Genomic DNA, 23,872 nt, shown 5'->3' with positions numbered 1-23,872 from the left:
AAAGTGTGGTATATACACACAATGGAGTATTATTTAGCCATACAAAGAATGAAATTCTGTACTTTGCAGCAAAATGGATGGAACTTTAGGACATGCTGAGAGAAATAAGGTAGGCACTAAAAGACATATAACCCATGTTCTCTCTCATGTAGATCTTTCAAAAAGTTGATCTGAATGTAGAATATGGATTAATAGTGACTGAGCGGAGTAGGGGGAAGGGAGAAGGGAGCGGGGGAAGGGAGAATCAGATAATGGGAACAAAATCAAAATTTCATAGGTTATAAATTTTAGTGTTCCAAAGCACAGTAGGGTGAATATAATCCACAATCACCTATTATATATTTTATGAAGAACTAGAAGAGAGGAACTTGAAGTCTCCAAGCATAAAGAAGTGATAAGGATATGGAAATTCTAATTTTCTTTATTCAATCTGTAAATACTATAAGCATTATTGAAATATCACCTCTAATCTATGAATACATATAATTGTTACATGTTAATAGAAAAAAATTATAAAAGGGCTTCCATTGACAAAATATGAGGCAATTTGGGCATTGTTATAAATAATGATTTTAATAGATTTTTGCTCATTGAATAAAGTAAAATAAATATGATTTTGTTTTAATAAATAAATAAAAATTTAATAAGTAAATGTATTACATGGTATTTACAGTAATATCATTTACTATTATTGATTATTGTTAATGACAGTAACTGCATAAATGAATGGGGAGGAAGGAAAAACTTTCCTTACAGTATAAGCAATATAGAAAGAATGGGGGGGTTAAAGAATTATCAGTGGATTCTAAAACTAGTGGGTGGAAATTTTATAAGGAGTGATATATTTACATAATCTTAAATTATTTCCTTATGTGTTAGTCAGCTTTTCATTGCTGTGACCCAAGTACCTGACAACAACAACTTAGAGAAGGAAAAGTTGGGCTTCATAGCTTCAAAGATTCAGTCCAAGATCAGCCAACTCCATTTTTCTGGACCTGACCTAAGGCAGAATGTCTTTGTGGAGGGTGGTGGAGGAGAAAAGCTGCTCAACTTATGACAGCTAGAAAGCAGAGAGGGAGAAAAGGGGCAGGGGGACGGGAATGAATGTGTGTGCATGAGAGAGTCAGAGAAAGACAGAGAAAGTTCATGCATGAAGGTATAACCCCAAGGGCAAAATAACCTCATAATTTGAAGAAACTATTGTGTGGAAATTGTAGGCAGCCATGCCCCAACAGCCTATAGTTACCACACAATAGTTTATTCAAATGATAAATCTGTCAAATGGATTAATCTCCTGATGACATTTTATTATTATTGCCCCAAAGCCCCACTTCTGAATCTTCCAAAACATGAGCTTTTTAAGATTAACTAAGTGACATGAGTGATGATGCAATACTGGAACAAACTGACATTAGAGGAACATCAGTTTTGTAAAGAGTTTCAGGGGAAAAGATTCATGTTCTTAGCTGTAATATTTAGATTCAATGTAAGACACCCCAAATTGAGAGATGTTTTATATTATTTTGAGAGGTAGCATAGTATAATGCTCAAGACTTTCTTAGTTTAAATGCTGGCTCTCTCCGTTAGTAGTAGTTTGACTTTTGGAAAGCTAAATATGTATGTCTCAGTTTCTTCATTTGTAATGTGGGAATGATAATAGTTCTTTTATGCTTTTAGATCTGAAATGTGTCCCCAGAAACTCATGTATTAGGAAATGTAGCAAAGTTCAGAGGTGAAAGATGGAATCATGAGGGCTCTGACTTCCTAAGCGCACTAATTCTTTTGATGGATTAATAATTGGATTACACTTAGTGGAAGGTAGTGAAAATGATAAGCAGGTGGAGCATAGTTGAAGGAAGTAGGTCACTGGAGACTTGGCCTTGGCACTGTATCTGTCCCTGACTGTTTCCTATTTCTCTCTGCTATCTTACAGGGCTGTTATGAGTATTTAATGAGTAAATCCATATAAAGTGCTCAGAATAGAGACTCACAGCTAGTAAGCACAATAAATGTGTTTGCTGTCGTCATTAATTATTTAATTAATTACATTTATTAATTAATTACATTAATTAAATACATTTAATTACATTTCTCAGTTACAGAAAAAAATCACTTCCTAAAGTTATACTATATCTAAGCATCTAGATGCTCAGATTACAAAATGCTTTTAATTAAAAATCAAGCAAATGCAGATAAAACAAAATCCTGACCTGGTTAAGGGTAGTTTTAGGCCAGTAAATATTTAGCGTCCAGTCTGGGGAACAGTAAAGTACTTTATGTAGAGGCAAATGCCTCAAACTATCAACATAAATCACTGAATGTGGAAATGGGAATTGAGGCATACAATCAGGTTGGAGCTGATTTTAGCTTTCTCAAGTATATCACTGTAAAGGTAGCATTTCAATTAGAATTTAAGTAGTATGTGTTTTTGAAATTGCAAACTAAATTTGCAGATAAATATTTGAAGGTGCTGTATGTTCTTAGTCACTTTATAGTTCTTTTTTTTTTATTCTCCTCCTCTTCCTGCTCTTCCTCCTCTTGCTCCTCTTCCTCCTCTTCCTCTTTCCTCCTCCTCTTCTTCTTTGGTGTGTATGTTTGAGTCTTTAAGAAACCAAACATTTATTTTGTACAATTATCTCTCTAAATAAATCACTATAGAAATCAAATTATGTTAGGTAAAGATGCAAAACTAAACATGATGATATATCTCATAATTTCACTTTCAATGCAAAAATATTTTTTAAAAAACATCCAAATTTTAAATAATGATCCTAGGTGTGCAATTCCCAAGGTGTGTGCAACTGTTCTGATGGTTACCTGCCTCCAGATTGCCAAACAAGTGCCAGAAGTGCTTTTGTGACTGTAAAATCAGGCAAGTACTCTCTCTTTAGATAAAATTTTCAAAATTTATTTTTTTTTATCTTTTTTTTATTGGTTGTTCAAAACATTACAAAGCTCTTGACATATCATATTTCATACATTAGATTCAAGTGGGTTATGAACTCCCATTTTTACCCCAAATATTTTTTTAGTTGTAGTTGAACACGATACCTTTATTTTATTTATTTTTATGTGGTGCTGAGGATCGAACCCAGTGCCTCACACATGTGAGGCGAGCACTCTACCGCTCAGCCACAACCCCAGCCCTCAACCACAACCCCAGCCCTCTCAAAATTTCTTAACCTCACTAAACTAACATTAGATTTTTATCACTTGAAGCGATACTAACATTTTTAAGGTAATTTGAGTTTTCTCAAAGAATGTGATCCAAATATGCCTTCTTATTCTTTCTCTTTTTTATAATATTAAAATATCATAATTGAATCTGAATATCTTTGAAACTTTTTCCTTACTGATACTGATACCATTGACTTTCTCCTTTAGAATATTTTTCAGCTGGCCTCTATATGATTGAGATTTCAACTGTAAACAAATAGTATTTACTATATCTGGTACTATTACTATGTTTATGTTATAGAAGAAATGAAATAGAAGACAAAATTTTATTCCAAAGGAGTTTGTAGTTTAAATGAGAACAATCTGTAAATAGCAGCTTAAGAGTTTACAGAAGGGACACCAGCACAAATTTCAGTTTATTCTTTCTTTTATTGCCTGTCATTCATGTGTCCACTGAGTTAGCAAATACTTATCGAACTCTTAATATATACCAGATGTTGATCTAGGCACTGGGGATATATAGTGAGCAAAGCAAATCCCTCACGTGGTGCTGAGACTATGCTCAGTGCTTACACAAGTGTCAGAATTAGGGTTATGAATTGAAGTCTCCTAATTTTTATGCTAGCACCCTTTATTAGCACCACAATGACTTTACATATAAAATTACAGCCCTAATATCAAAAGCCAACAATCTACTAAATAAAAACTGAATATATACAAATACAGTGAGATTTTTTGATAATCCTGTCCTTAGAAAATATTGAAAGGATGCAAATTTGGATAACTTTGTGATTACACCATCTCATATTATTTATTATTGCATCCTTTGACCCACAACTAGATTTTGTTGTAGCTTCTGTACCATGTTGAAAACTCTGGAACCTTTTGGGAGTTTAGTTTACATTTTTAGAAAAACAGATTTTATATATATATATATATATATATATATATATATATATATATATATATATATATATATAGTATTATGTATATATTTGTAAGATACTATGTATATATATGTATATCTTTAAATATTATGATTCTATAATTGTTTTTCCATGCTCCTTGAGTAACAAAAATTCAGAATATTTTAATAAATTTGTTGCAACCTGAAAGTAAAATTGGATAGCCTAATTTTTAATGTACTTTTGTTTTTAGGTTCAGTCATGGAGAAAGCTTCTGGGAATACTATGAAGAACTGGCTTCTAGGTTTCTACATTGGTTCACCTATTCTCATCATAGTAAGCATAATAGTTGTGGTGTGGAAGGGAGTGAAAAAGTGGTTTTCCAAAGAAGAGGAATTCCTAAGTAGCGAGTAAGTTGAATTTGTGTTCTGAAGCTAACCTTTAGTAGCATTTGAATCTAATAATGTGTAAGGTAATATGAGCAGCAACAATTTGCGTTTTATCAGGATTTTGAGTCAATATCTCATTTAGTTGTGTGAGGTGTTTGTGAATTTTTCTTTTGAAAGATGCAGAGATTTGGGAGTATAGTTAAATAACTTGCCAAAGTCATTGCTCTGCCCTTAACTCCCACCCAGTTAATCCCATCAGGAGATTAATCCACTGATTGAGTTAAGACTCTTGTAACCCAATCAATCCAGGTTTTCTACAGGAGCATCACAAGTGTTTCTTAAAAATGTACATTTCTCATGTATCCTTCATCTATTTTTTTCCAATGACAATATCTTATATTAACATATTGCCTTTTCACAGCCAGAAAATTGGTATTGGTACAATACTATTAATAAAATTAAATACCTTATTGGCTGGTATTTACATGCATTCATTTGTGTCTGCAGAGTCTTACGAAATTTTATCATATGATTTGTTCACCAACACCACAATTATCACCATTCCTTTTTGAAATCCTACTTTTTAAATTCTAGGTTCAGTCTCTTTTCTCCACCTGGCTTTATTGAAATATGATTGACAATAAAATTATTTGTATTTAGGAGTATGACATTATGATTGGATATACATTTGCATTGTAAAATTATTACTACAATCAAGATAATTACACATCCATCACCTCATCTATTTACTCCTTTTTCTGTGTTTATGGGGGGAACACTCAAGATCTACTCTCAGTAAGTTTCAAGTATACTATACACCATAATTGTTTTTAAAAATTAAAAATAGCCACATAACATGACCATAAAATTAAGAAACACAAAAAGAAAGAAAATAAACTAATAAAGATGTATGCTTCTATTCCATTCCTCCACATATTTGGAATTTCTGATGTCCCAGTTTATAAACTTTGATTTTGCCTATCTCTTAAAATATTAATGTAGTTATTATTTTTAAATTTTTCAGTTTTCATTCCAAAGGTATAAAGAGTTTTATATCTTTCATTTATATTTTCGTAGCATTCTGAATTTGTCTGTGTGGTTACTCTTACCAGTGTATTTTATATGTGTATTCTTCTTACTCATTAACATCTTTCTCTTAAAGTTTGAAGAACTTCTCTTAGCATTTTTTTTTGTGGAAAGGTTTAATGGAGATACATTTTCTAAGGTCTGTCTGAGGATGTCTTTACATCTCCTTCATTTCTAAAGGATAGCTTTGATGGGTACAGTTTTAACTCTGTGGTTCTGTGAAATCTCATTCCATTTTTTCTTCTGGCTTGTGAAGTTTCTGCAAAGAAGTCTGCTAGCAGGTGAATTGGGACACCTCTATGTGTTGTGTTCTCTGTCTTGCTGCCTTTGGAATGTTTCCTCCATCTTTAACCTTTGAAAGCTTGATTATAGTGTGCCTTGGAGTAGGTTTGGTTGAGAATCAAACTGGTGACTTTTGACTTTCCTGTATCTTGATATATAATTTCTTCTGTGTGTGAGTTTTTTCTTATTATTTCTTCAAGTTTTCTTTTATTATTTCTTCAACATTCTCAAGTACCTCTGGAATGCCAAATAGTTAAACATTTGCTCTTAATGATGTCCCAAAGTTTCTGTATCTTTCTTTATTCATCTTCTTTCTTTTTTTCTTTTCCTACTAAGTATTTTTCAAAAAGGCTGTTTTTTGAGCACCCTAATTCTTCCTTCTGTTTGATCTACTCTGATATCATGCTTCTATCATATTTTAAATTTTGCTTAGTTTATGTTTTTAGCTTTCTGTTTGATTTTTAAAATTGCTTTCATCTCTTGTTAAGATTTCTCTGTTAGAGTATTGAATTGTATTAAGATCCTTGAGTTTCCTTAAAATAATAACCCTTTTTTTTGGTATGTGTTGTCGTTTGTACATTGAATCATTAGATATTTATTCCAGTTTTTTTGTAATGTGGCTTTGTACCTTACTTCCCCCAAAATTTATTTTCTGAGTTTGCAGATGCCTCTACTATTCAGCACTAGATGGCACTGTGAATCCACAGTTGCTGTGATTCTGCTATTGTTGCTGTTTCATCACTAGAGGGTGCCCCAAGTTCAGGTGTGTTCCAAATGCACAGCTGATGTGTTTAGCATTAACTGGATGAGTAACAAAACAGGGCATCTTGGATGTGAATAATATTACAGTAAACATGAGAGTATATGTATCTCTTTGAGGCCATCATTTCCTTCGGATGTATGCACAGAAGTGGGATTACAGGAGGACATGGTAGTCTTATGTCTAATCTTCTGATCTGATCAACCTGTGGTTTTCCATAGCAGCTGCACCAATTTACATTTTCACCTATAGCTCACATGTGTTCCATTTTCTCTATGTTCTTGCCAACAATCATATTTATTCTCTTTCTGATTTTTTTCTCTCTCTCCTCTCTTTCTCTGATAGTAGTCATCCTAAAAGATGTGAGGTGGTATCTCATTAAGCTTTGATTTTCATTTCCAAAATTTTTACTGTTATTAAGCACTTTTTAATATATCTGTTGGCCATTTGTATATCTTCTTTAGGGAAGAAGAGTCTACTTAAATACTTTGTTCCTTATATTTTTTTGGAATTAACCCCTCTTCCAATATTTGAACCCTTTCCATATATTACATTTTAATTTGTTGATTGTTTTGTTTTCTATGCAGATTTTTTTTAAGTTCCACTTTATTTTTGCCTTATTGCCCAGGCTTTTGGTGTCATATCCAACAAATTATTGTGAAGTCAAATGTCAGATAGCTTTTGGTAGTGTGGTCATTTTAATAATATTGATTATTCTAATCCATGAATACAGCCTACCTTGCAGTTTATTTGTCTTCAATTTCTTTCATCAATTGTTTTATTTTTATTGATGTTGTAAATGGAATTGTTTTCTTAAATTTCTTTTTCAGAGAGTTTATTATATATAGAAATAAAACTGATTTTTGTATGTTGATTTTATATCCAACTTTAATTTGTTTATTATTTCTAATAGTTTTGGAGTGGAGTTTTAGGAACTTTCATATGTAAGATTATGTCATTTACAAACAGACAATTTTCCTTGTTTCTTTGCAATTTGGATGCTCTTTCTTTTTTTTTTTTTTTTTTTGCTAATTCATTAGGGTAGTCTTTCTAGTACTATTTTGAATAGCAGTGAAGACAATAATTATTCTTGTTTGCTTCTTGATCATAGAGAAAATTCTGAAAGCTTTGCAATAAGTATGATATAACTGTGGGCTTCTAATATATGGCCATTATGATGTCAAGAACTATCCTTGATGGATATTTCAGTTATTTATAGTTTTAGCTGAAAAAAAGAAGCCACTTAGAACATTCAGGTATGAGTCTGTACATGGACATGCACTTTCTCTCTGTTGGTTGATACCCAGGAGTAGAATGGCTGGGTAATATGGAAGGTGTATGTTTAACTTCTAAAGAAAGAGCCAACAACATCATTCTAAATGGAGAAAAATTGAAGGCATTCCCTCTAAAAACTGGAACAAGATAGGGATGCTGTCACCACTTCTATTCAACATAGTTCTTGAAACACTGGCCAGAGCAATTAGACAGATGAAAGTGGTTCTCCATCCCCTTTCTACTCTAATATTCTTTCCCTGTGGTCTTCAGCTTTCTTGGCCTTCATATACTCAGCATTCTGTCACTTTAACCTAGTGAGACTGGTGGGAACTTGCCTGGGAATGTCCCTTGAAGTGCACTATGACATGGATATTGCCCAGCAGTAAAAGGGTCATTAGTAGGGCTCATTTTCTTTTCTTCCCTCAAAGTTCACCATACTGCATTGTTGCTGAGAGCCACGGCTGAGTATTGATTGACAGGCGCCTCTGCCTGTCCGCCTCTGCCGCAACTTTTGAGTTCTCGCACTATTTTGGAGTTCTCGTGGGGATTTCCGGGGATTCCCCGAGAGTTCCCATTGGTTGGGGAAGTGCAGGAGGAGGGATTTCCGGGAGATATAGTTCCGGCTGGGGGTTCCTGGACAAGCCTCGTGGCGTGTTCGGGAGGATTTCCCCGGGAGCTGTGTGAAGTGTTTTTCTGCGTTTTAAAAATAAAGTTTGTTCCTGCTTCAGTGGCTCGTGATTTGTGCCCAGCCAGACTGCGGCATTTGGTGGCCCGTACGGGGAACGTCTGAAGCTTCGGGGTAAGTGAAATTGATTGCCCCTAAGGGAAGGCGAGAGAATGGGTGACCATTTTAAAAAACAATGTGTTCTTGTTTTGATTTGTTTTGTGTTTGTTTCAAGCTGCCTATCCCTAGAATTTTATCAGGCAGATTGGGAAAAATGGTTGGCTCAAGGTTTGAAGTTGTTGGCCCCTGAGGAAGAGATAGAAATAGACCACAAATGCACATATCAAGAAAATAGGAAAATTGATACAACGATTTTTTGTTCCGTTTTTGTTTCATTCTGTTTCGGTTTTGTTTTGTGTTATCTTATTGGGTTGCGTTATCTTTGTAACAGATTAGAAATTAGTAAAAAACAAACTGAAAGAGTGTTAAGTAAATTGTTAGAGGTTCAGACCATGGAGAAAGACATTTTAGATCAAGCAAAAGAGAAGGTCTCTCAAGCTAGTCAGACAGAGGAAGAAAATTTAAAGGAAGAAAGCTTAGAGGAGAAACAGGTATTAGGGAAAAAGCTACAACAGGAGGCTGCTACTAACACCGTTCTATCACCAGAGGGCGTAATTCAACCAACAGCACCCCCTATGGAGATAGCTGAGTGGCCCTCAAACCCCGTAGTTGATAGATGGGATCCTGAGACAGGACCTCAAAGATTAGCATGCCCTGTACTTGAGCAGGCAGGAGGGCAGCGAATTCACCGTGCTTTAGATTTCAAAACAGTGAAGCAGTTAAAGGAGGCTGTAACAACCTATGGTCCTCAAGCACCCTTCACTGTAAGCATGGTCGAATCCATTACCAACTTGGACATGACGCCAGCAGATTGGGCTAGTATGTGTAAATCTGTGCTAAATGGAGGACAATATTTGTTATGGAAGGTTGCCAATGAGGAATTTTGCAGGGAGACAGCTAGGCGAAATGCAGCAGCCGGTTACCCTCAAAGAAATCTAGATATGTTGTTAGGAAAAGGACCTTATGAGGGTCAACGGCAACAAATTGAATATGATCCTGGTGTATACGCACAAATTGCTGTAGATGCGGTTAGGGCATGGAAAACTTTACAGGGGCATGGAGGTTTACAAGGTCAATTATCTAAGGTAATACAAGGAACTAATGAACCTTACGCTGAATTTGTAGATAGGCTTATTCAAGCAGCTTCCAGAATTTTTGGGGATACAGAACAGGCAATGCCATTTATAAAACAACTGGCTTATGACCAAGCAAATCGTTGTTGCAGAGAGGTCATTAGACCATGGAGACATGAAGATTTAAACACATATATTAAATTATGTAGAGACGTTAATGAACAAGGGCAAGTCTTGGCAGCAGTACAACAGGCTTTAGATGCCAGGCCAAAAACATGCTATAATTGTGATCAAACAGGACATTTTAAAAGGAGTTGCCCCATAGGAGGAGGGTTTAACAAAGCTAGATATCAAACGAATAGAATACCGGGTATTTGCCCACGATGCCGTAGAGGGAAACATTGGGCTAATGAATGCCGTTCTCAAACCACCATAGAGGGTATTCCGTTATCAAAAAACAGACAAGGACCAAGTGTTTACCCACGATATCGTGGAGAAAGGCATCGAGCTCCATTGCCAAAAAACGGACAGGGGGGCCCAATGCTCCGGGGCCCACGACCACAAATGTACGGGGCACTGGAGGAACCCAGAAACACCATGGAGGAACCCAGCAACACCATCAGGGTAGTGCCCAGGACACATTATCCATCAGATCTCTCATCAGACGAACCAGAGGGAGCGCAGGGTTGGACATCTGCGCCTCCGCCAGAGCAGTACTAACTCCAGAGATGGGAGTTCAAATCATTCCCACAGGAGTAAAAGGACCTCTTCCCCAAGGAACAGTAGGCTTATTGTTAGGACGCAGTTCTTCTACGCTAAAAGGACTTATGATAAGTCCCGGGGTAATTGATCCCGATTATGAAGGTGAAATAAAAATTATAGCTAGTTCTCCAAAGGGTATATCAGTAATTTCACCAGGAGATAGAATAGCACAGTTATTAATAATACCCAGCCTACATGATAAATTTTCCAGTAGTACTATAGAAAGAGGTTCCAGGGGATTAGGCTCCACAGGTGTAGATTGGGCTATGCTGTCTTTAAATTTAGATTCTCGCCCCATGCTCAAACTAAATATTCAAGGACATGTATTTAATGGGCTACTGGATACAGGTGCAGACCTTAGCATCATATCTCGTCAAGAATGGCCACAACATTGGCCGCTACAACAAGCCACTCAAACGCTTCGAGGCCTAGGAGTGGCAACTAATCCCCATAGAAGTGCAATGGTATTAGATTGGAAGGATCCTGAAGGATGCGAAGGAACTATACAGCCATATGTATTGGATCATCTTCCTATAAATTTATGGGGACGAGATGTCCTAGATCAATTAGGTTTGACATTAACAAATAACATCAATCCAAATGCGCCCACTATTAGGGCTAGACAAGGTTTCAGGAAAGAAAAAAGATTAGGAGAACAAGGCATAGCAGCACCCATTCAAATAGATCAGGGAATAAATAGACATGGACTGGGTTTTCAGAAGGGGTCACTGAGGCAATAAAAATTACTTGGAAATCAGATAGACCAGTATGGGTTCCTCAGTGGCCCCTGACTAAAGAAAAGATACAAGCAGCCCATGACCTGGTCAAGCAACAATTAGCGGAGGGACATATACAACCTTCCGTATCTCCTTACAATACTCAGCCGTGGCTCTCAGCACATTGTATACTATCTAATGTCTGAAAATCCTTCTTTCATATGTTTTGTATGGATTTTCAGTTGTTTCAGGCAGGAGGGTAAATATAGTCTTTTTCTTCATCTTGGCGATAGATGGAAGTGTATGCCTTTATGATTTGTAAGTTCACTTTAACAGGTTATTTAAAATCTCTGTCTCATAAAGATTTTCTCAGATCACTTTTATTTTTCCAAGTCTTCCATCTCTACACTGTGCTAGACTTAAGGATTCTATTCCTACAAAGATCTCTATGGCGATTACATATGCTTTTGTATGAATTTTTTAAAAAATCATTTGTAGATCATAGTATATGAATTCATTGTTTTTCTCTGGTGTTATTAACTCCAAGTGGTATATAAATCATATAGTAGTATGAAATTATATAGTTGTGTTGTAGAAAAATAGATGTAGGTTATTTTATTTTTGCTTTTCTTAAGGCAAAAATATTTAAAATAATTGCTATGCCCAGGGTTTAAGAATTTGTAAGATTTTCCCTATTTACCTCTCTTATTGTTTCTCTTGCTGAGAACCTACATCCTGGGAACAAATCTTTACTCCTCACACTTCAGATAGAGCCCTAATATCCAGAATATACAAAGAACTCAAAAAATTAAACAGGGAAGGGGAGGGGGGATAGTAGGGGATAGGAAAGGTAGCAGAATACAACAGTCATTAATATGGTATTATGTAAAAATGTGGATGTGTAACCGATGTGATTCTGCAACTTGTATTTGGGGTAAAAAATGGGAGTTCATAACCCACTTGAATCAAATGTATGGAAGATGATATGTCATGAGCTGTGTAATGTTTTGAACAACCAATAAAAAAAAAAGAATTTGTAAGATTTTGATCTGGGGGCCTGAAATTGTACTTTTTGTAGGCTTGAGATTCCCATTTCTCACTGTGGTATATATACACAATGTAGTATTACTTAGCCATAAAGAAGAATGACTTTATGATATTTGCCAGCAAATGGAAGGATCCAGAGACTATCTTGCTAAGTGAAGTAAGCTGGTACCCAAATACCAAAGGTAAAATGTTTTTTTTTTCTGATAGATGGAAGCTAACCCACAATAAGGGGGTGGAGAGAGGAGGATGAGAAGAAGAGTAGATTAGACAATGGAGAATAGAGGGAAGGGAGGGAGGATAAGCAAAGGAACGACAGTGGAATGAATCTGACATGGTTTTCCCAATCACATATATGAAAACAACACAGTCAATCCCACCACCGTGTACATCTATAAGAATGGGACTCTAACTAGAATAAGATATATTCCATGCTTGCATAATTATATCAAAATGGATTCTGCTACATATATAACTAAACAAGAACCAATAAAAAAGAGCAAATTTAAAAAAAAAGAAAAGAAAAAGAGATTCCCATTTCTCTTATTGGTGCATTTTTCCATTGTATGGAAAATTTCCATTGTATGCACATTTTCCTGTTACATTCCCAAGGCCACTGGTCAGAATTTTTATTATTTCTATTTCATGGGTGACATGGCCTTTCCTGGCTGTCAGGAGAAATTAAAGGGTTTAAATAACAGCTTCTCCACCTTACAAAGGCCTGGGACCTCAAGTTCTCAACAGGGCTATCCAATCTCTAGTCCTAAAATGTATAACTGGATTAGATATTTCTGTAATCACTCAACCTTAGCTACTAGTTACCTGTAAGCTCTGTTTTATCATTTTTATTGACACAGGTGAAGTCTTGCTCTGTTGTTAACCTCAGTTATGTATTAAGTTTGTATGTATATATGTGTGCGCTTTCTCAACACTTCTGTATATGAGGATTGGAAAGGGGAAAAGGCTTTGCCAACCACCTCTACCAGATTGTCCAGAAATAGTATAGGTTTTAATTTTAAAAATGTTATCAATTCTTTAAAAATGAATAAAAGGTTAAAGTTGGGACATTAAGGTCAGAATCAGACATTCAGGATCAAATGTATAGAATGTATTTAGAAGTGATAAGGAAAGGGCCTGGGGTGTGCTTGGTTAGCATCCTCCAGGCCCTGGGTTAGATTTCCTGCTCTGCTGGAAACAAAACAAAACAAAATATGAGGAAAAGCATACCTTTGGTTTCTTGGTGCTTTCCTCATTGCAAGACTTGAAATTTGCACTCTTTGTGGATGAATATATGCACAAATAAAAATGTTATTTGCATCTTGTTTTCAGTGATCTTTGGACATCATTTTATTTATTGTTATTAGTCTTGTAAAAGACAAAATACTGATTATAAAATAGTCTGACTTTTATTCACAAAGTTGGTGAGCTTTCTTAGTACTAACTAAGACATTATTTCCATTTTTTTTAGATTCAAATCAGGAGGAAGCACTCATACATACCTCAGTAGGTACGTGAGTTAAAAGATACATGTTGAAAACCAAGAATGAATTGATAATTCAAAATTCCTAAATATTTTCTAACCACTTTGGTAAAGTAAGGCACTGAAAACTAGACTACTAATACATAGTAATTTAGTTTCTAATACATTAGTCCCTTAGTTAATAAATGTTCATTGAAAGTCTACTCTGTACAAACAAGGAATAAAATGGCTGATGAGCTGGGTGCGGTGGAACCACCTGTAATCCCAGCAGCTTGGTGGCTGAGACAGAAGAATCAGGAGTTCAAAGCCAGACCCAGCAAAAGAGAGGTGCTAAGCAACTCATTGAGACCCTGTCTCTAAATAAAATACAAAATAGGGCTGGGGATGTGGTTCAGTGGTCAAGTGCCCCTGAGTTCAATTCCCAGTACAAAAAAAAAAAAAAAGCCTGGTTGAACAGGAGATATGATATGTGCAATGAATAAATAAAAATAATACATAGTGTCCAGAAGTTACCCAATGTGTATGATATTAGTATAATCCTTAGGTAAATAAACCAGTGCCTAAAATTCAATAGACCATGAGGGAACTCATGAATCTTGATGTATAAATATCTATGACTAATTACATTGACTTAGCCCTTTTATTCTTTTTTAAAAAAAACCATCAACAAATAGCATTTTATATGCCTATTAATATTTTTTAACCATAAATTAATTTCTCATTGTTCTATGATAGGCCATGAACTGGGCTTAGTATTCTCTTTCATTGTGAAGACTCATGCATTTCTTCAAATTCAAAAAAGTCTTAGATTTTATCTCTTCAAATGCTAACTCTTATTTTTTTCAATCTCCTGTGTCTGAATTCCTTTTTCTTTTTAACTGTTTTTGTATGTGAGTGTGTGTGTGTGTGTGCGCGCGCGCACACGCGTGCGTGGAGGAGGAAATGGGGGCACTTCCCTAACTAATTTAATAATCAGGTTTTTTTGTTTTTAAATTTTCATCTCTGTTGTTTCTTGTTTAATGGATTTTGGTTTCTTTTAAAATTCATATGGAAACCCCAAATGGGAAGTATTAATTAGTGTCTGGTATCTAAACATGGCAAAGGCCCTGAATGTTCCTTCTTCATCCAGTAGTCCAAAGCAATGTCCCTGATGCATCTCAATGTTTAGTGATGACAGCTTTTACTATGCCCATTTCATGAATGATGTGACTTTCCGTGGTGCCCAGGGTTAGAGAAGGTGGTCAGCTCCAGCTTTCCAGGCAGCCTCAACTTCTGATAAGTTGATGTGGTTCACATAGCTTATAAGTGGTTCACATAAATAGTTTACATATTCTGTATAAGCAAAAATAACCAACACAGTTTTGGCAACATTATCAATGCACAAATAACTGGGTTGGATGCAGAACCCAAATGGATCAGCAAGCTTTCCTTTATTCTGCAGAAGAGTCAATCAATCAGGCACTGGAGGGGCTCATTTTCTGATACGAAAATGGACACCGTTATAGAGGGGCTCTGAGTTTTATAGTTTACAATGAGGGTGGTTTAATTGCTGGCGACTAAAGCAGGACAATTTGATTTGGCCAGTCAAAAAAGAAGTTGTAAAAAGCCCCAAACTCATTGTCACTGGGAAAAGCTCCGAACTCTATGTTCACTGCTTGTCCTCCTTCTCCAGGATTCATTGTTTCCCAGAGCTTCACTGTTTGCTTTTCTCCTTCTAGGACTCATTGGCAATGGGAAAAGGGTAAAAGTGCAGGGTGCAGCATTTCAGGGTCCACCTCCTCCCTTCAGGACCCATTGTGGTTGGGAAGGGATGAATGTTTGCTTTTGGTGGAGATGTTGGGGGTGAACCTGGGAAGGGATGTGTAAGCAAAAATAACCAACAGTTACAGCACCATTATGATTGCATAAATAACTGCTCTTTTTCCTTGGGGCCATTTGTTACTGGGAAAGGATTTACTGGCAGAGGATTAATGATTGCAATGATTGCCTTTTTCTTCCCTATTCCTCCAGGTCAGACAGTTTTGGGGGGTTGTCATTTCTCCATCCTGGGGGTTGTCATTTTCCATATCCTTCACTCTGAAGGCATTCAGCTTTAGTGCTTTACATTTTCAATATCCTCCTTAAAAAATAAAAGAAGAAAAACAACAACAACAACTATCATTAGAGATATCCCTTTTTAAATTTTAGTTAGAACTTTGTATGTTTTTTAAAAAGTCTTTATTTTTTTATTTTTACCTTTTCTCATTTGTAATATAGGAGGGGAATTTGTCCTGTCTGCTTGATTGTAAATATAGGATAAAATATTAGGTTGGAACCTGAAAGTTATAACCAGATGTTCAAAAGCAACCATATACCCTATGTTGGAAGTGACAGGATATTGTTTTTCTTGCTCTTCTTCCTAGTTGGGGATTTGAATTTATATTCTTTATGGACATGATATAAGGGTAAATAAGAATTTTACTTATTTATATATCCTAATTTAATAACCCTTTAAAATTCTTCATTAATGGTGTTCAGTGGTGTCCTGTAGGTTAATGCAGGTTACAAAATGGTCTGACATTCATTCATTATGGAGGTATTTTTTTTAAAGCATTAATTTGGAAGCATTGTTTTCTCTCTCATTTAGATCCAGAACAGAAAGCAGCAGCCAAATGGATACTAGCAAGTAAGTAAATTAAGAGGTATCTCTTACAATAAGTTTGTGTTAAAAATCAAGATGAACAAATTGATGATCAACAGTTAATTTAAGGTAATGACAATTGAAGAAGCATGATTAACCAAGTACCACATCCAAAAGCAACCTTCTGGTATTTGCCAATCTGGTAACTAGAAAGTGTTTGTTTAAATAAATAAATCCCTTCTTTCTTTTGGTTTAATGTGTGTTGGAAATTTATTCTTTGGAACTAGGAGAATAAATGTTTGGTGAAATGCTTAAGGAACTAACATATAATAAACAGAAGTTTAAAAAGTTGTTATCTTAGAGTATGCAAATGGGGAAGATTGCTTCTTTATATGGAGACTGTACAGCTAGAAACTCTACACATAGGCTAATGAACAACTGGGGTGAATGCCTGTCCAGGTCATTTGCAATGAATTTGCTGAAGAAAAATATCCTAAAGCAACAAGACAACTATTACAAAGTAGTTTTAACTAGACCCCACCATTCCCTGAAAGGTAGATGTTTTTGTATAATAGTGCAATAACTGTTGTGGGTTTTGGGGTCTTTCTTCATGCATAAGATGTTTTGGAATTTTCACTCCTTTCACTTGTTGTCTTTGTTTATACATACAGGATGTTGGTGTTATTCTTTCTAGTTCTTTCAAGTCTAGTACTATTCCAAAACACATCCAAGTCCACAGGGTCAACTTTCTAGGATATACAGAAAGATTGTATGATTCTGTTTATTGTAGAAGGAGTTTCCCTCTTCAATATGAGGGAAACTTCTGCTTTTCTTATTCTTAATCTCTTGTTATTATGATCTTTTCCTTTGGAGCTATGAATTAGTCTCATCCAAATGAAAAAGTTGATTTTGTGTATGATGTCTTCTTTTGCTATTGTGACCAAGGGAGTTATCATATAGTACTCAAACACAGCAAGTCTTAATTACCTTTTCCTTACTGAGGATATATGTCTTTTTATGTTCTGTAATCTCAGACAATAAAGGCCAGATTTATCTTGCTAAGTATTGCATAACCAACATGTAGCAGAATACTTGACATATAGTAAATTATCAATAAAACAAAAACATAGAAATAAGTTTTATAAACCGATCTGTATACACATGTACACGTACACCCATCCATATATATGTCTGTAGTGTTGTACCTTTCCCAGTTTCTCTCTTTATATTACTTCTCCTCCTGAAATCTTTTTGGGGACCAGGGATTGAACTCAGGGACATGAAACTACTGAGCCACATCTCCATCCCTAATCGTGTATTTTATTTTGAGATAGGGCCTCACTGAGTTGCTTAGTGCCCCTTTTGCTGAGGCTGGCTTTGAACTCGCTATCCCCCTGCCTCAGCCTCCCAAACCTCTGGGATTACAGGCATAAGTCACCACAGCCCAGCTCCTCCTGAAATCTTGTTAACATAATCTTTCTTAGAATCATCATTCATCTGTATTGAATGAGGGATGATTGCATCACCTACAGGAAAATGCATGTTTCAATTCAAATAGCTTAATTTTGTAATGTTAATCCTCTGGTTTACCCTTCTGGCATAATGTGCACTAGGGTAACACTTTTAGGATGAGTATTCATTGAAATTTTAGGTCACTTATCTTTGGAATAATCTTCTACAGGCAGAAAGTTAGTGGGAAAGGATACTGAAGCCAAAGACAGCAGAGAGACAGGATGAATCTCATTATGAGTACCACTTTAGTATAACTAAGTTTTAAATGCCTACATTCCATCAATATAGCCAGTCTTTCCCTAAACAACAGAAGGATCTTAGACTATTTAACAGCCAATTCTAATTATTAACCTTCCCATATTATTGTCATTTAGTTTCTTTCAGATTTTTAACCTATAGAATTCTACACTCCATTAGTCCCTGTTGTCATTATCATTTTTTATGTTAAATGAATGTTTAGAAGAGTTTTAAAACCCATTTATCAACTCTTTTGCTCATTATTCATTCTTGAATCTCTTTATTTTTCTTTCTGGCTTCAATGTCCTTTTTCTTGAAGTACTACTCTTTTAGTTTGAGCTAATCTCTGTGTTACAAAGCATTTTGTGTTAAATGGCTGAGCATGATTTGTATTTATATTTATTTTTGAATGATCATTTATGTGGTTACAGACAGCTAGTTGAGAATCGCTTTCCTGAAACATGAAAAAAATACTCTGTTGTAATATGCCACTTACTGTCATTGATTAGTTTTCTGTTGTCAGTCTGATTAAATTACTCATTCCCTTATTCCCTTACTTCCTATTAATGAGTGTTTTTTTCTAGGTAGTTTCTAAGGTTTCATCCATGCCTTAAATGTTTTATTTTATTATTATTATATACTTTGATATTTTTTTATCCACTGCTGGATTTAGGGTAGTCTTTATATGTCAGGACCCAGGTCATTAATTCTGGAAAAATTCAGTCATTATCTCCTCAGTGATTGACCCATCCCCATCTTTCTCTTCTCTATCTGAAGTGTTTATGTTCAGGAGGGTCTTCTCAACTTAGCTTGCATGTTTCTTAATTGGACTGTTCATAACTATGCTCTTATACCTCTGTATCTGACAGTGTTTGTTTCCAAGCAGTTTCATGATCACCCATTCTTTTAAGAGCTATCATTTTCTTGCATTATTCCTGCCTTTATCTCTGGAGATATTAAACCCATTTTAAAAAAGGTTTTTATATTATATGTTGATCTTAATATATGAAATTTTTGTTTTATTGCACTGTGGCTGTGGTAATTTTACCGTAGTTTATTATAATTTAGATTTGTAAGTTCATCCTCAGGGCAATGATTATTCTGGTGGGAATTCTGCTTGCCCTGAGTTGTAGAGACCTACATTGGGAGGAGGAAGGTGTTCCAGGGCCATTTCTCCTATGATATGACATAAATGTTAAAATATTTTCTATGCTTGCAGTTCCAATTTGTGAGTGGTGGCATGGAGCAATCAAGGCCCAACCCTATGGAGTTCTTGCATCCCCAGCTGATCCTTTCCATCCATATTGCTGAAACAGTTGGCCTGGTTCATGTTCAAGTCCAGTGGTCATAGCTTGTTATTTCCATTTAAGACTCAGGCTTGGACAAATAGCTCATTCCAGCTCTCTAACAAATTAAAAAAAAAAAAAACACATATCCTCAACTCCTTCCAAGCTAGGTTTATTAAAACCATATACCTTAAGGTATGTGTACTTCAGCTTTAGCTTCTGTTTTTCCTATGAGTTTCTAGTTTCTTCACTTTTCACTGAGCGATGGGAAAGCCTTTTGTGGCTCTCAGTCTCAGTTGTGGATTAGATTTTTGTGCTATTTTCTTTAGTTTTTTTTTTTTTTTTAAGGTATGGGATAGGAAGGAGAGGCTTTCATTAGTTCAGTATGCCAGACTGCAAATATAAGTTTTAAATTACAAAATGTGACAATTTATATATCTAACAAATAAAAAAACTAACTTAGAACCTAAAGACCAGATTTATGAATTTAGAGTCAAATTTATATTCTGTGCTTAGAATTCACAAGAAAAAAAGGTCTCTGCTGCCTTGATACTATTCTCTACTGGAGAATTTAAATTTTGTATTATACATTGCAGTTGGTGTTTAGGTAAACAAGAATGCTTTTTATTTGCATGTCCTTTGTTTAAAGAATTAGTATTGGTGTAAAATGGCTTGTTCTTTATTCTAAAAATAGGCAATAGTTTTAATGTTAATTTTTAGACATTATTTTTTAAAATTTATATTTATGTCCACATCGGAAGAGAGTACTCAAGCATATACCGGCAGGTAAGCAACTTAGGAAGTATTTCTTATAAATAAATATGTTGAAAACTTAAGAATGAGAAAGTTGATAATTCACAAACAATTATTCCATATTTTCTGAGTGATCACAATTGATTAAGTACTTTGCCAAACCCAATATTAATATTTCCCATTCTAGAAACAACTATTTATTATTTAATAAAGATTACTGATCTTTATTCAGCTGACTAAATTTTTATTGATTGCCCCGTCTTATGATATGTAGGTTAATTAATAATAAAATCTATTAAGAGACAGATACTTATAATTAAGTTTGCAAAACTAATGTATAAGATGAACATTTTTTGTTTCCTTTTTGCTGGGGTCCACAAAGGAAAATGTCACTTTGTTTGGATTGTATTTATACACACAAACTCAACATAGACAATGCAGTGAATGATTACTCCACTTAGGAGGAGTTAACTTAAGAGACTATAACATAAACACAGTGAAACCTACTTTCGTTATATACCCTTAACATCCCATAATTGTGTTAACAAGTTCTTTCTGAATTCTTTCTAAGTTTTAGTTTCCCAAGGTCCATAGACATGATTTGTGATCTTTTGGAAGTTTTCAGATATTTGTATGTCTGTTTATATTCCTTTCTCCCTTGTAGAATTTTCTTTTCTTGTATTGTCTAGTATTTTTCCTTAAAGTGATCACTTTTAGTTACATTCAATTTACTGCTCTCCCAGAGCATTCTTTATAACTGCAGGTTAAGTTTTTAGGTTACACCTCAAACTTTACATAGTTTCTATCCTTCCTGATGGAAATCACCCCATTAGTTAGGAAAACCACAGTATTTCTATATCCTTTATTACCTTATTGTCCTCTGATGTCTCCTAACATAACCACACTTTTATATATGAAAATTAGTTACTTCCTCCAAACTAAGACAAAAAAGATCTTTATTGTCTCCAGTCTCTGTCCCTGTCACCAAGGGAATTATGATAGAGTGCTTAAACACTGCAATTCATTCAGACTTTTGTTTCCTAGAAGCATTACCCTCCCATTAGTCTGAAATTACTTGAAAGTAATGGCCATATTTATTTTGCTCATCACCAATTTATAGGTAGTACCATGCAGAGAATATACTCAATAAATACTTATGAATGAGTAATTACTCTTGACCTTCACATTGCATATGGAGTTAGTGTTGTAACTACTACTCTAGTTGTATCCTCACATTTTATCATAATCATCCTCTTCCAGAAATGATATATTCAAGAAAGACTTTTGGTAATTATTAATACAAAACATAAAATAGAATTTGAACAGATAAATTTCTTTTCCCTCACACTTTGAAATGGAAGAGAAAGAAATTACCATAAAAATAAACATAACTTTGACAGATTCTATTATAGCAATCTAAAAATATTATTTCCTTATATATTTATATCAAAATCATAGGGAAGCACCCAAATATATAGTACTAATTAAGTAAACTAAAATGAAATTCACAATCCACAATTAATTCCTAAGTATTGATTTGACAGATGAATTGATGAAATCTTATCTTATTATTAATTTGGTTTTTATTCAGTTTAGTAGCATTATCTTAAGTTTATTAGCAGTTATTCTTGTTGTCAGACTGGAATTAAAGAGATGAAGCTAATAAGATGTAAGATCTATGAATTAGTTTATAAAACACACCCATATTTCATTAAAAGTGAAGAATGTTAACTTTTCTCATTTGCAAGTTCTGCTTTAGTTCCCCAGAAATAAAAAAAAAAATCATAAAGTGAATAAATGACTCATGGCCAAAACATCTAATAAAAATTGTGATCATTCTTTCAAGAATTCTTTCTCCCGACACATGAATTTTTCATGTGGTAGTACTCTTTTTGTGCACTTTACAGTGGAATGGAATTTGAGCATGAGTATTTTTCTTCTCTTCCGCAGTGACCAGTAATCCCTTCAGAAGGCAATGAATGATATCCAGGGTCTCACTGAGAAAAGAAAACTACCGATCCTCCTTTGGTTGCAGCTAAAGCAAAGAATAAACAGAGTGTGGACCAGTTCTCATGCCAGTGTGTCTGATTTTCTTTTCCCCTTCCTCCACTTCAGAATTCGGCCCACTGGGCTATGGCTCTGCCCCTTCAGGGTTCTGAACAGAAGACAGCGACACCAACTCAGGCCTCTGGGTTCTCACCTGACTCCTGAGTTCTTCCCACTATCTTCTCTGTAGATTTCCTACCACCCACTACCCGCCTGGGGCCTTTTTGCTTACGTGTTTAGAAAATCCAGATATTTGCCTTCTCACCTTCCCTACTACCCTAACCCCGCCTTCCAAGGAGGGCTGTAATCCTTTCATGGGCTCTTTCCCTTCTGGGGACTCTCCTTGTGCTCCTCCTCATCTCTAAGCTACCTGACATGAGAGGGCAGCTTGTGAAGGGCCCACAGAGTTTGAGCTTGGGTCTCAAGGTGAAAGATCAACTTCTTGTCCATGTTTGCTATGAGGATTTATAAAATGAATTAAGGAAAGTTTTTTTTTTTTTAAATTTTCCATTTTTCTGTAAAAATTTGTGTAAAACTGTTTAGTTCTTCTATTGAATATTAGGGAAAATTTGCCTTTGAATTTTATGGGACTGGAATTTTTTTTTTGGAGGGGGGGAGATTAGTAAGTATAGATTCAATCTCTTTAACAGAGGACTGTTCAAATTTTCTACTAATTTTGTGATAGTATTTTTTTCAGAGATTGTGTTTTTAAAGGAGTTTATCTGTTTCACTTAGTGGTTTAATTTTTGGCATGAAATATATAGTTACATCACCTCTTTGTTTCCTAATAACAGTGATCCTTGTTCTCTTTCTGATCAGTCTTGTTAAGAATTTATCTGTTTAACTAATTTACTGTTTTCTGCAGATCTCTGGGGTTTTTTTTTCCTATCTTCTTGAGGTGAAAGTTTAGATCATTGTTTTTAAACCTTGCTTTCCAATGCATTTAAAATTATAAATTTGCTCTATGTTCTTCTTCAGCTGCATTCCTATTACATCGTATTTTCACTTTTGTTCAGCTCATGTATTTTATTTTTAATTCTACTCTGAATTATGGATCACTTACAAGCCTGTTATTTAATATCCAAATATTTGGGTATTTTCAACTTATTAAATGTAGCATTTTTGAAATATATATTATCATTATATATAGCCCGCCTACTGTGCAATAGAAGACCAGAACTAATTTCTCCTAACTATTCATTGAACATTGTTTCCCTGTCTGTCCCTCTTTTCTACTATCCAATGCCTCTGGTAACCACTATTCATTCTACTATCAACTTGTATGATGTTAACTCTTTTTTACATATGAGTGAAAACATGTATTTATCTTAATGTGCCTGGCTCATTTCACATAACCTAGTGACATCTTTTTCCATCCATATCATCATAAATGACAGGATATTTTTGGTTTTAGGGCTGAAAAATATTTCATTGTATATACACACTACATTTTATTCATCCATCCATCTATTGACACAGGTTAATTCCATAGTGTGGCCATTGTAAATAGTGTTGAAATAAATAGGGAGCACAGGGATCACTGGATCACATGGTAATGCTATCTTTAGTTTTTGGAGGAAACTGCATAGAATTTTCCATAATAGCTTTATATGTAAAATATACCTTATCCTAAGTGCTTAGGAACAGAGATTTTTCAGATTTATTTATTTATTTGGGGGATTTGG

The 23,872-nt window shown here is 34.9% G+C and overlaps 1 protein-coding gene across 1 annotated transcript; it reads left to right on the top strand.

Annotated features, from left to right (window-relative positions):
• The first annotated feature begins 4,339 nt into the window (after nt 1-4,339).
• Nucleotides 4,340-22,230, top strand: LOC139705225 (disintegrin and metalloproteinase domain-containing protein 32-like). Its single transcript, XM_071610183.1, has 4 exons — nt 4,340-4,492; nt 13,722-13,760; nt 16,360-16,398; nt 22,092-22,230. The coding sequence occupies exons 1-4, from the start codon at nt 4,344-4,346 to the stop codon at nt 22,099-22,101; spliced, it is 237 nt and encodes a 78-aa protein (XP_071466284.1). The 5' UTR covers nt 4,340-4,343; the 3' UTR covers nt 22,102-22,230.
• Nucleotides 22,231-23,872: the final 1,642 nt, after the last annotated feature.

This window comes from Marmota flaviventris, chromosome 3, assembly GCF_047511675.1.
Source record: "Marmota flaviventris isolate mMarFla1 chromosome 3, mMarFla1.hap1, whole genome shotgun sequence".
Classification (NCBI taxonomy): domain Eukaryota; kingdom Metazoa; phylum Chordata; class Mammalia; order Rodentia; family Sciuridae; genus Marmota; species Marmota flaviventris.
Note: the sequence above shows the minus strand (reverse complement) of the source record. Positions and strands in the feature narration are given on the sequence as shown.

Bases quoted from the DNA above. Each gene is read 5' to 3' on its own strand.
- LOC139705225 (XM_071610183.1), top strand. From the start codon at position 4,344: ATGGAGAAAGCTTCTGGGAATACTATGAAGAACTGGCTTCTAGGTTTC. The intron at 4,493-13,721 runs GTAAGTTGAATT...CATTTTTTTTAG, and splicing joins GAGGAATTCCTAAGTAGCGA to ATTCAAATCAGGAGGAAGCA. The intron at 13,761-16,359 runs GTACGTGAGTTA...TCTCTCATTTAG, and splicing joins ACTCATACATACCTCAGTAG to ATCCAGAACAGAAAGCAGCA.